Genomic DNA, 13375 nt, shown 5'->3' with positions numbered 1-13375 from the left:
GCTGGAGAGATGGCTCAGAGGTTAAGAGCATTGCCTGCTCTTCCAAAGGTCCTGAGTTCAATTCCCAGCAACCACATGGTGGCTCACAACCATCTGTAATGAGGTCTGGTGCCCTCTTCTGGCCTGTAGGCATACACACAGACAGAATATTGTATACATAAATAAATAAATATTTTTTTAAAAAAAAGAATCCTTAGGAAGTAGTGGAGGAGCCTGTAACCAGGTTGTATACATGATGATCACTGCACTCCCGCGAGCCATTCTTTTGTTTTTGCTCGACAAGACTAGATGAATGTTCCACATGTTGCCCGTGAGGAAATGTGAGGCCCTAAAGAGCCAGCAAGAGTGGAAGCCACGCGCAAAGTGTCCCACCTGAAATCAGAACAGTGAAAGTGTCGCCGTATTTCCTTTGGAGAGTCCTTAGGAAAGCTAATGGGTCCTTTTGGAGCTTCAGAGTAATGCCGAGATAAGGAAGCCAACCTTTTATCAGGGGAGGTTCACCAGGTCGCCTATGAAAAGAAAAGAAATCAAAGAAAAAATGAAATCATCCATGTTTAAATACATGCAGGTTATGTATTCAGTCTAAATAAAAACACATGAACTGCACAGGTCTCAGTTTCATACTTCATTGGTTCTTGAGTGGTCACTGACACGGGCTTATAGTGCTTTCGGTTTGTGTGGATATTGGGTAGGTACTGCAGTTCCTTGCTTTTGTTGGTCATCTTTTGATACCATTTTTCTTAGAAGGATTTCACCACTGCTTGACAGCTAAGTCACGGGCTGATGGATTTATCATAAGTCCAGTTTTCTATCACTGTACACCTGAAGGGTCTGTGGCTAAGAGGATCAGTAGGTAACCAAATCGATTTGTAGAATGTATTTTGCAAAAGTGTCAGTTTGGTACAACGCTGATAAAAAAAAGTTAATTGTCTGATTTTCCTTTTGTCTTTTGCAATTCATGCTATAAATGTTACCTACTTAATCTAGTAAGAACTAAACTTGGTTATTTTATTTTTACAATTTTATTGTATGTATATGGGAGTTTTGCCCACATATATGTTTGTGTACCAAGTGATCAAGGAGGACAAAAGATAGCATTGGATACCCTGGAAGTAGAATGAAAGACAGTTGTGAGTCACCACGTAGGTCCTGGAAATTGAATTGGGGTCTTCTGAGAGAGCTCAAGTGTCTTTAGTCTCTGATCTTTCTCTTTAGCAACCCCCAACTTAGTGTAAACTAACATTCGTGGTTGTTGGCTATGTACTTGCCAAGTGTGATGGCTGATCTTGGTTGTCAACTTGACACACTTGGGAAGAGGAAAGATCAAATGAGGAGTTTCCTCCACCAGATTCTCCTGTGAGCATGTCTGTGGGATATTTTCATGTTTGCTAACTAATGGGAGATAGCCTAGCCCACTGTGGGCTGTTTCCCAAAGGTAGGTGATCTTGGAAATTATAAGCCAATTGGTCCTAGCCAGAAAGAGGGAGAGGAAGAAAGGAAGGAGGAGAAAGACTGAGAGATGAAAGAGAGACAGAGACAGAGAGAAAGCTATGGTGTTGACGAATTAGGTCGGTACCAGACCAGCTCAAGAATAACAGTTATTTTTTTTAATAGTTGAAAAGGGGAAACTCATGCTACAGGAGTGGGAGGTTAGAAATCCAATCGGTCCGGCAGGCACTGAGCAGAGAGACAGTGCACCTGTATCCTATCAGTTTTGTTACCTAGGCTACAGGTAGCCACACCCTAACTAGTGTGATTGGTTGATAGTTTTCCCATCACTATGGTCTCTGCTTCAGTTCCAGGCTGAATTCCTGCTCCAATACCTCTGAATGGTAGACTGTTGCATGGGATGTTAAACCAAATAAATAACCCCTTCTCACCCAAGCTGCTTTTAGCCTAGCGTGTTATCACAGCAACAGAAAACAAACTAATACACCAAACTGCTATGTAATAGATCTAATCTAAGAATTAAATTGCTTATAAACTATGCATTTCAATTGCTGATTATTTAATTTCATAGACTCCCATATTTCATTTCATAGTAGCATGGGGTGTTCAGTTATGTAGACTAGGTCATTTACCTCCCAACTGTATGCAGAAGCACTTACATCTTCTACAAATTTAGGGTATGAGTTCATTAAATCTTAATAAGACTTCATTGTATTTATGTATGTTAAAGCTTTAGGGTAATGGTGCACATGGAACTTGAAGGCTTTCAAAAACACTTTAGTGAATTTTGCGCATTGAAAGGAGGTGTGCTTTTTAGAATGAACAAGCCACATTATTCAATGTGTTTGTTTTCCATTCATCTGGTTGATCAAAGAGTTTAGAACCAGATGTCACCTTGAAGGCTTGTTTTCGTGGCCAAAGAATCTCAGGTCTCAGATGTGAAGACATTTGCCTAAAGGTTAAGAACATTCTGTAAACTCTGCAGCCCCACAAATGTGCTTTCAACCACCCAGGAAAATCAGTCAATCCATGAACCCAATTAAAAAAATATTATCTCAGCAATGAAGAGCTCTGGCTGCAATGACAGACACATGCAGTGAACACAGTCTACTGCAAATCCGAGAGCTCTTGCTGTGCTCCGGGTGTCAAATGTCACAGAGTTTAGCTGCCAACATGAAGCTCTTTGTTATCAGTTGTCAATCGGGCTGGAATTACATAATCAGAAGAACGACAATGAATTAGCTTGAAAAATCTGCTATGTTATTGAGAACAATAAAGATGCCGGTGCAGAGCATGTGGGAGATCTCGGAGGTGAAGTGCTTGCTTACTGTGTTCGAATGAGACTCTCGGTTTGATTCCTGGCATCACACAAAGAAAAAGAAACCCTCAAAACCTCAGTATAATTTTCCTGAGTTTTGTATTTTGTTACCATTTCATGAAGAATTTTTTTTAAAATAATGACTACAGTTAGGATTGTTTGTTAAATATTACTAATTAAGTAATTTTAAGCATGTGAAACATTCCTTAAAATACTATGAATTAAAAGTTTCTTGTTTTTTTGATCTCTGACATTAGCAAACTTGTGTTGCAAAATTTCTTCCAGTCATTTATCTATTTATCTAGTAAATACAATCTGATTTAAGATAAAAATAAGACAAACTGAATAATCCTTTTTTTTTTATCCTTGAAGGGATCAAAACAAATATTCAGAAGGACTTCAGTTCTCTGGTCCATCTGTGATACTATGTGCTTCATGCTTGTGATCAATCATAAATATTACTAGCTCAGATTTAATCAAAGATCAAGATTATCATCATCTCATCAAGGGCTTTAGTGCAGCTGTATTAACCCTATCAACTGTCTTCACTTCCCACATACTAACACAGTAGACTTGAACAAAATAGAAGCAGCAGAGCCACCGTGTATGTGTGTGTGGGGGGGGGAGTGCAAAATAAAAACCGAGTTGCAAAAGAAATCATAGGAAGATTTTGCATTCTTTATTTGAAAGACAGTTTATTTTATTACTAATATAACAGACATGGCAGTATTTAAGTATATCTGCACAGACATGTGGAAACAAGCCATGTTTTAGAAAAAAATGGATCTTATTCTTCATACCTTTTCCCTATTCTCTTTCTTTTAAAAATTTTTAAAAATTTGTTTGATTTTTACATAAGTGGTTTAGCTATCCTGAGTTTTTTTGTTTTTTTAATATGAAGTTGAGTATTATTCTTTCAAGGTCTGTAAAGAATTATGTTGGAATTTTGGTCGGGACTACATGGAAGATTGTTTTTGTTAAGATGTCCATTTTTACCATGCTAATCCTACCAATTTATGAGCACAGGAGACCTTTCAATCTTCTGATATATTTTTCAATTTCTTTCATCAATGTCTTGAAGTTCTGGTCATAAAGCTCTTTCATTCGCATAGTTAGACTTACCCCCAAGAGAGTTTATATTATTTTTGGCTATTATGAAGAGTGCCATTTTTTTCCTAAGTTAATTTATCATTTATATGTAAGAGGGTTACTGATTTTTTTTAAAGTTAATTTTCATCTACATCACTGAAGGTGTTTATCAGCTGTAGGAGTTCCCTGGTAGAATTTTTGGGGTTGCTTATGTATAGGATCATATCTGTCCCATCTCAACTTGATGTGCCATGCTTTGTTGATATTAATGAGAAATCTGCCTTTTTCTGAAAAGAAAAGGAGAAAGAGTGGATTGGGGGGAGGGCAGTGAGGAGGCAGGGGGAGGAAATGGGAAGAGAGGAGGGAGGTGAATTGTGATCGGGATACAAAATAAATGAATAAATTTAATTAATAAGAAAATTGAAACAAAAAATACATGTTTTGAGACAGGGCATTGCCCAGGCTGGCCTTGAACTCTAGTATGCTTTTACCTCTGCTTCCGAATCTCTGTATTGGGATTATGGGACTGAAGAACCAACTCGTGGCTAACTCATTATTGTCTTGAATCCAGCTTTTCACTCTGTTCTGGGGTTACAGACACAAGTCACCACACCCAGCTTTTTGCATGGGTGCTGGGGTTCCAAACTCAGGGCTCATATTTTGGACAGACATTTCACCCACTGAAGCATCTCCCCAGCCAGGTCTACCCAAACCTTGGAGAAGAGAGCACACATATGAGTAGAGAGGGACCCTCAGGGTGAAATTTGTTACACAATTGGACCAGGATCCTTTGAAGGTTTTAAGCATTCTAGTTCACAGCATCCTGTTTCAAAATACTAGCTCAACTCATTCCCTTGATCTCCTTTTACTGTGTCTGGTTTAATGTTGCATTGTGAATACGATTTAGTAAGGCCTTTTGTCATGTTCTAATTTAAAACAACTAATGTCATCTTCTATGCTGTCATTCAACCAAAAGTTGTATTCTTCATGGCGCTTAAACAGGGGCGAGGATGGGATGCAGGAATCCAAGGGAATATTAGTTGTGTTTTGTATTACAAAGCCACATTAGAACTCCATTTTATTGCTACAGACATGGCAGGGCCATTATTTCTTACAGCTGTATTTATTTTGGCAGGAGTAAATTTAAGAATATTAAGCACTATGTCACAACTGTACACAGTTACGGGCAGAAAATAGTGCTTGTTCAGCTTACAAACCATCCAAAACAAATAGTGATCTATCTTTATTGCGATAGTTGTAAAAATTTTGTAAGGAGGAGAGCTATCACTATATTGGTCCAGAAAGACCTGTTGACACATGGCACAGGGCAACTACTGCTGTTTATCCTCATGCTCCATGACTTTGAAAATGAACTATTCGGTGCTCTCTACTGAGTGAGAACACAGGATGCTCAGTACCACTTGTGGCTAATACAATCTTAAGGCTGGCCTAAACCTGGGCCTGATGTGTTGTATGAAGTTTAAAAGCCTATGGTATCTACTCTTTCTTTATCTTATTTTAATAATGCATACACTCTCAAATTAGTATTTAAGGTAATAAAGTGATATGACAATCATATTCACTTGGGATTTTTAGGTGTCCTCAAAAATCCAATCCATATTCTTTGCACACACAATTTCATAAGCACCTGAGATTTCTTCCATGGGTGCTTGGGTACATCTTAAGATCTATGTAATACATCAAGTCCAAGTTCTCTGAAAGTAAATACTGGAGAAAAATCCAAATACAGCATACAAAATGTTTAAGGCTTGTCCCTTTGAGAGTAGTCCAACATGGAAAAATTGATTACACACAATATTTGAAAGTTATCTTTATGTTACACCTAGAGTTGAATGCAGAGACTCAAATATGTGGCTACTACTATTGGGGCTAGAGAGAGAGAGCTCAGTAGTTAAAAGCACCTGTTCCCTTGCTGGGGACTCAGGCTCCATTCCCATCAATCATATGGTGGCCCATGAAGAGTTCTAGGTCCAGGGGATTCAATCACCCATTCTGGCTTCCACATGTGTTGGGTGCCCATATACAAACACCCACATAAAATAAAAATAATTATTTTAAATTTCTTGGCTACTGAATGTATATTGTTTTCTGAAAATCTAGGAATACCATATATTTGTTACATCTGACTTAATACAATGCAGATTCTCAGGGTTTTTTTTTATCAATAAATGAGAATAACAGCTTTCATGTTCTAGCAGCATACAGAGACAGAGAGAGTGTGTAACCAAGCAGGTCTGGCTCCATCACTGTTCCCCTGCATGCAGTTGCTTATGCATGTGGTTACTCACTCACTGTCTGTGTAAGCTGTTCAGCTGGCAACCCTCCCTCCATACCTTCAGCCTTCCTGGGCATTTTCAGCTTTGAAGAACCTCTCCATCCTTTAAGCCACTGGCCTAATGAAGCGGGTGAGTGTTCAGATATACATGGACTTGCTAGGTTAAGATGAGTAGGCAAAGAGGACACTACGCAGAAAGCTGGCCACAGGAAAGAGCTATGATTCTTTAGTAGTAGTTTTAAAAGTGGAACTAAGTCAGTGTCTAGTGTTCAGTGATATTTGAAACAGGGTGAGCTTATACATACGAGGTATAGAACATAGGTGGTAGACTGAGAAGTCAACAGACTGTAGAGAACAACACCTCCTTATCCCTCATAAAAAATCTTGTGGCATGGGATACCATATCAGGGGGTTCTTTTCTAAAGAGTATTGATCCCCCTACTCTCAGCAGTCATTAACCCTAGTAGCTCTTTACTTAGGAGTAAGGCCTTCTGATAGTTCCCCCATTTTCATTAGACATTTCAACTAGTGTTGTCTTTAGGCAGGTCATGTTTAGGTAACTAACTATATTGTTGAGATTTCATGAGAGCAGGTTCACAGACATACATGCATAAAAAAATAACACTAAATGAACTCATTATATATATGCATGTATACATATATACACATATATTATGTGTCCATATATATTTTATATGTACATTTTATAAATATATATACATAATATATGTGTTTGTGTATATCTGTGAGTATATATATACTATATTAAGAATAATAAAAAGACAAGATTATGAATTTATAAGGTAGTTGGGGGACACAGGAGGAGCTGAAGGGACAAGATACAGGAGTAATTGACATAAATATAGTACTACAATGAAATTTGGAGAAATAATGAAAATTCTAAGTTAAAAAAAGAATCTTGCTGATAAGAGAGCAACATTGGTATTCCACAGTCAATGTATATTGGAATTTCAGATCCATTTATTTAAAGGACTTTCATAAATAATAGTATTGAGATATCAAAGCCTATACCAACATCAACACTTGGAATACATGGCCCAACTTTAGCGTTCCTGTTTGAGAATGAGGAGAGGGGACTCCAGTTAAGATCTATCTTATTCCAGTTCTCTAAATTTAAGACCCTACTTCAGCACTTTGCAAATCACAGATTTTCAAACAAGAGTTATTGATGGAAAAAGAACATGCAAACTCTGGTGTATTTACAAGCCATCTTACAAGCACTGTTCTAATGAGTCATTAGCTGATTATTAACCAATTGGCAACCAGTTTGGGGAAGCTATGAAAAAGATTACCATCAAATCTGATCTTGGGACTTCCAGTTCCTCGGTTGGGTGAGGTATGTAAGAAGGTGGGAAAACAATACCACTTCCATATTCATAAGAAGAACACAGAACATTCTTACAGTCAAGAAATTTCAGTCCACAAGACAACTGATGGCATAAGGTGAGCCATCAGCCTTAAAGCAGAGGGAGGCAATTGTGAGAGTCATAGGTGATAGGAACAGAAAGTTGCTGCTGAAGCCAGGAGCTAGCAGGAGCATTAAAGAAAAACTATCTGATAAAGACCAAGCACAAACTAACTTGAATGAGGAGAAGAAAAGTAGAGCTCCTAGGGGCACAGCCCAAAGGAGGTTTTCAGAGTTCTACCCATAGGAAAAATATCTAAGAGTAGAAACATATCTGCTAAAATATGGGATTTATCATTTATAGCCTTCCAATGCAGAAAACATCAGGTCTAGGGAATATTACTGGTGAGTTTGAAATATCTGAGAAATTTCTCTACAGTTGATGTCAGATAAAAGACAAAATACCATAACAAGAAAAAGAAATTGCAAACATCACAAGCAAGGATAATTAGTAATCAATATCTTATAAATGTGGATGCAAACATTCATCAACCAAATTCAACAAATAATTGATTAGGTGGAATTTATTCCAGGTATTCAAGCTTGACTCAACATTAACATCATCTGTGTAACCTATTACATTAACAGACTAAAGCAAACAATCACCTGGTCATATCAATAGATAGAGAGGAAAAACTGTTAGACAATATCTAATGCCCGTGTATGTTCTACCACATGTAAAAGTCAACTGAAAATGGATAAAATACTTAAATGTAAGATCTCCAAAATCTAAAGAATTAGAAGAAACCATAAAGGAAAAGTTCCTTGAGATTTGTCTTGGCATTTGTCCAAAGATTTGATACCAAAGTGCAAGTTACAAGAGCAAAACATAAACAGAACACAGAAACACTAGAAGCTTACAAACAGTAAAGGAAAATAGTGAAATGGAAGAAAATATTTACAAATCATGCACCTGACATAGAATTTATCTTCAAAAATTAAAATGAATTCTTAAAACTCAAAGTGAAGGCTAGTCACAAGAGCCAAAAGATGGAAATAAGTTAAATGTAACCACAGATGAATAATGACAATGAAGAATGTTCATGTGAATCTGGCGCAAGATTGTTTAACCTGCAGAAAGAGGAAATTGTGGTATGGGACCACAGTGATAAACCCTGGAGCCTTATGTTAAATGAAAGAAGACGGTTTCTCAAAGAAAGGATTACATGCTACCACATACGCAAGCTATGTAAAACAGACAAATTCACATAGGCAAAGCAAATAATGATGACTGTTGTGACGGGGAGGAGGGAAAACTAGGCACTTCCTAATGAACAGAAATAAAATTTGAGTCAAGCAAAACCATCACAATCATCTGTACTCCTAAGTCAAGGGCATCTGTTGACTTCTTACGGTTTTCACAAGCACCAGTTCTGCATGTGATGCACGCACATACATGCAGGCAAAACATTCATACACATAAAACAAAAAATAAATAAAATATGAAAAGCAAAATTAAGAAACTGAATTGATTTTCTTTAAACATGCAACAAAAACTAATACTTGAAATAAATCATAATACCATTTATATTGGCATAAATTAAATATTATGCTGTAATTCACTATAAAACTTCATACTTAGATATAAACCAAAAAATACATACACAGTCTCTATGAGGAAAACAAATGGGGACTGGGAAAAAAGAATAGGCAAAAATGTTTAAATCCCCATAAATTATCCTGTGAATATCAAAAAATGGACTTTGGATTTTTTTTTCTGGAGAAACAAAACTCTCCAAATAGCCAACGCACTATTGAAAGAGAATTGGATGACCTATACCACCTGACTTAAGGACAATAAGAAGCTGCAGTAACCAAGACTGTGTGATGTCAATTAAAGAAAAAGTGACATAGATGAAATGGGAGAGTAAGAAACCCAGAAGCTGACCACATAAATACGGTCAACTAGCCTTACACAGCAGCAAAGGAAGTTCAACGGAGAGAGGCTTGTGTTGGGAGGCTCTGTGGGCCAGATGTTGAAGTCCGCCATAGCCTGCCAGCTTTTTCTAACCTTGAAAACATGGAGGGACCCGTCCCCCCTCCACACCACCCTGCCGCACTGCCCTGCCAAGCAAAGTCTTGCTGCTCTCTACCTAAGCTTATCTGGAGGATGTCTTTAGGCTCAGATTCCTGACTTATCTCAAGGATCACCCTGACACAGTTCCCTGCAAATGTTCTTCCCTTGCTGCCCACATGATAATCAGGCAAATGTTCCAGCCATTTTGATAGGGTTATGTTTCCATTAAGCCAGATACATGATAGGACTGTGCCACTTAAAGCATTTGTCCCCAGGCTTCCTAATCCTACATATTTCCTGTACTCTGGAATAAAACTGAGCTGAATCACTGAAGTCATCTTCTGAAGGGCTACCTCCATCGATTTCAAGCTCATCCAAGGATCTCTGTCTTTGAATTTGTCCCTTCGTCTTTATGGATTGAGAGTAAGCAGACCATAAAAATAAAGGGGAACCCACAGGGTAGTTTTTCAACAAGGGCTGTAACAACTATGATTACATGCAAAAATATGAGTGACATTTTTATACTTTCACAGCAAAAAACCCAAAACAAATGAGAGACACATTTCTAAACTGCAAAATCATCTTTGGAAAATAATATTGAAGAAAATCTACATGATGCTGGGTTTGTTGATAGGTTTTTAGATATAACACTAAGAGTTAAGTAGTCGAAAATATTTTGAGAGTAGTTACTTATAATTTAAAAAGAATTGGCTATTCATTCATAAACATTATGAATTCTTTAAAAGCCAATTATTACCGCTTCCCTAACTCAAAATGATAAGGTCAATGAACCATTCTGTAGGGGTTAGTATCAAATAACATCAACATTAATATCCGTAGCTTACATATTATTGCTTAAATAGAGGTTAGAGAAACTAAACAGAGTGAGGCACTGTGCAGCATCCCTGTTCTTGCTGGGATGATTCTGCTTTCTTCTCATAAGGAGCTTCAACAGAGACATAAGGCCATAGCTGGGCTGAGGTTTCTGTCCCTTTTAATTCTGTATGCTGGATTCATACACCTGAGGGACTTTAACCAAAGTTACTTTGCATCCTTGAGTTACAATTTTATTTTTCATATGTCTTAATTCATATATGTGTGTGCGTGTGTGCACATCTCTGTGTGTACTCTCATCGGTAAAGATGTACATGTGAATGTATACAACAATAAGGTCAAATGTCAATATTATGTGTTTTCCTCAGTCACTGTCCCTCACAGTTTGAATTTGGGTCATTAAGGGCCTGGGATGGCTCAGTCAATGAGCTCCAGGGGTCCCCTGACACCTTCGACTCCCCACCTTCAGTGCTGGAGGTAGACCGGCACTGCTGTAATAGCTTTGTAAGCTGCTGAGGATCTGCATGTAGGACCGCATGCCTGTGCACCAGGTGCTTTGCTGATGCAGACATTTGTCTAGTCTCCGATCTTTGGGTTTTTGTTGTTGTCTTCCTATCACCGGTGCTAGGGTGGTGAACACATACCCCAACCCTCGGACACATTTGTAAAAATGATGGTTCTGGGGTATGAACTCAGGTATTTTACCAACTGAGCAATGTATTTTATATATATTTCATGGAATCTATTATATATAACATATAATAACCAAGACAATATATTTCAGCATTTTCTCATTTTTTTCTGTTTTTCCTTATTTTGTATTACTGTTTCTTTTAATCTTTCTGTTTTCGCATTTTGTTCCCTTTCCTACATTTGAAGTGTAGTTCATTAGAATTTGTTGTCATTCATAATTGTACGGTATTTTGCCTTGATTCTATTATTCAGTGCTTTTATAGGTGGCATTTGGAAGTGAGTTTAATTTTAGACTGATTTGGATCAATCTTACCCCTAGACTTTTGCCTGAATTTCATACAAGACAGTTTTTCCTGTGAGAAAGGGCACCATACTATTGGTCTTGCTATAGTTATTGAAAAGATTCACTTTGTCTCTAACTGGCTCCTCTAGGCCACTAGCAACAATACCTTTGCCAAGGTGAAGTCAGCTCAGGATATCCTGACTGGAAAAGAGCTAGCTATAAAGACCATTAACAAGCGTTATCAGGATTTTGCATCTTCTAAACACTACCATGAAGACTGGGAAATCATTTCATATTGTGGCTGAAGAGACACTTTTCTGTTTCACAGAAGATGCTAGAACATAGGCGATAGATGTGAAAACAGCATCACAAAGGAAGAAAAGATCCAAGGCAATGTCTACCAGGTGATGTTTGCTAGGCAGTATAACCACTATAAGGAAAGGGTATTGAACATAGGGACCTTGCTTTTTGGATGCTCTCATAAGTACCAACTTTGAAGATGTTAGCTATTGCAATGAAAGTAGCTTTGAGCAGAAGTTTCATACTTTTTGTGACATGCTTCCTTGTGCTGGACCAGAACTCTTTCAGGCAGGGTAAGTTGGTCTACAGAGGTTGTGCAGAACCTGCAGTTATTATTAGGCCATGGGATCCCTGCCTTTTGATGGGCAGAACTTTTACAAGCAGAGGCAAGAACACTGGGTGGAATACAGCATCTTCCCTTGTACTTGTGCATGGAGACAGAAAACCTATTCTAGAAATCACTCATACTCAACCCCAGCAAGAACGGCATTTGAAAAACAAGTCACAGAGATTATGTGCTCACACGATGAGTCTAGCATGCCTTACTGGAGCCATTACTGCCTGCACACCCACGATAATAAAGGTGTCCAGGGATGGTGATGTGATGGTGAGTCGGGAGAAGAGACGTAGACATGGAGATGATAGCATGCAGAATCTCTGGCGGCTGTCCACACTGAATCCATACCCAGACATGGGGCACTAGAACGCTCAAGCGCTCAGAGTCTGTCTATTCTTTCCAGAGATATTTGTTTACAACCTTTACCAGTGAATGAGGCTGATTCTGAAGATCTGTCCAGCATTTCTAAGGTGGATGAGCCAAGAATCAGCCTAAGACTTGCAGTAAGGATCAAAACCCAAGTGACCCGCAGTCTGAGAATAGACTGCTGAGGCCAGAGGCTGTAATTAGGGACTCAGAGTGGATCCAGGGGATATGATAATGAGTCAGGAAATGTCATTTTGTAGTTGGACCCCAGTATTGACGTGGATACTTATTATTAATAAAATTATAATAATTATTTGTAACAAAAATAATTATTATAAAAGCTCTTCTGGTAATTAGGCTTGTCACTAACTAGCTCTTACAACTTAAATTAACCCATTTTTTTGAACTCATACTACTTATGGCTTTATTACTTTTACTCTGTATTGTCAATGCTGCTTCCTTCCCATCTGACTGGCAACTTCCCAGCATGCTTTGTACCTGAAAACCCTGCCTAACTATTGGTCATTTAACTTTTCATTAAACCAATCAGAATGACACATCTTCACAGTGTACTAAGAAAATTATTCTATGACATCATATTGTTTCTTTAATGATTGTCACCAGAGGGAGGATTGCTCCAGCCTTACTATTTCATGCTTTACTTGAAGGAAAAACCCTCTGACACAGGTCACCCAGTCTCCCATCCTTTCTAAACCCTGTCATCTCACCTAGATATGTATGACATATCCTTTACAACTGTGATTCAAATAAATACAAGCAAACTGCTAAATATCTGCTTACTCCAGGCATACTGCCTATAATCTCTTTTCACAATGAACGTTAATCCAACTCTGCCTAGAGAAATTATGCAATTCATTACCATAAGTAATCTCTATTGTGTCCTGTTCTTAACCTTCATCTCCCCTGCCTGGTCCCATAATCTCACAAATCCACTGCTGTTATGTGA

The 13375-nt window shown here is 38.0% G+C and overlaps 1 protein-coding gene across 1 annotated transcript in view; it reads right to left on the bottom strand.

The window, feature by feature from the left end:
* The window catches only part of Cyp7b1 (cytochrome P450 family 7 subfamily B member 1), a 164891-nt gene that overhangs the window by 35759 nt on the left and 115757 nt on the right, over positions 1 to 13375 (bottom strand). Inside the window, exon 2 of the mRNA XM_050142016.1 lies at positions 373 to 509. Within this exon, the coding sequence (XP_049997973.1) occupies positions 373 to 509 (137 nt within the window). The remainder of the gene's footprint in view (positions 1 to 372; positions 510 to 13375) is intronic.

Source organism: Alexandromys fortis, unplaced genomic scaffold, assembly GCF_014885135.2.
Source record: "Alexandromys fortis isolate MF-2015 unplaced genomic scaffold, M_Fortis_MF-2015_v1.1 scaffold_41, whole genome shotgun sequence".
NCBI lineage: Eukaryota > Metazoa > Chordata > Mammalia > Rodentia > Cricetidae > Alexandromys > Alexandromys fortis.
Note: the sequence above shows the minus strand (reverse complement) of the source record. Positions and strands in the feature narration are given on the sequence as shown.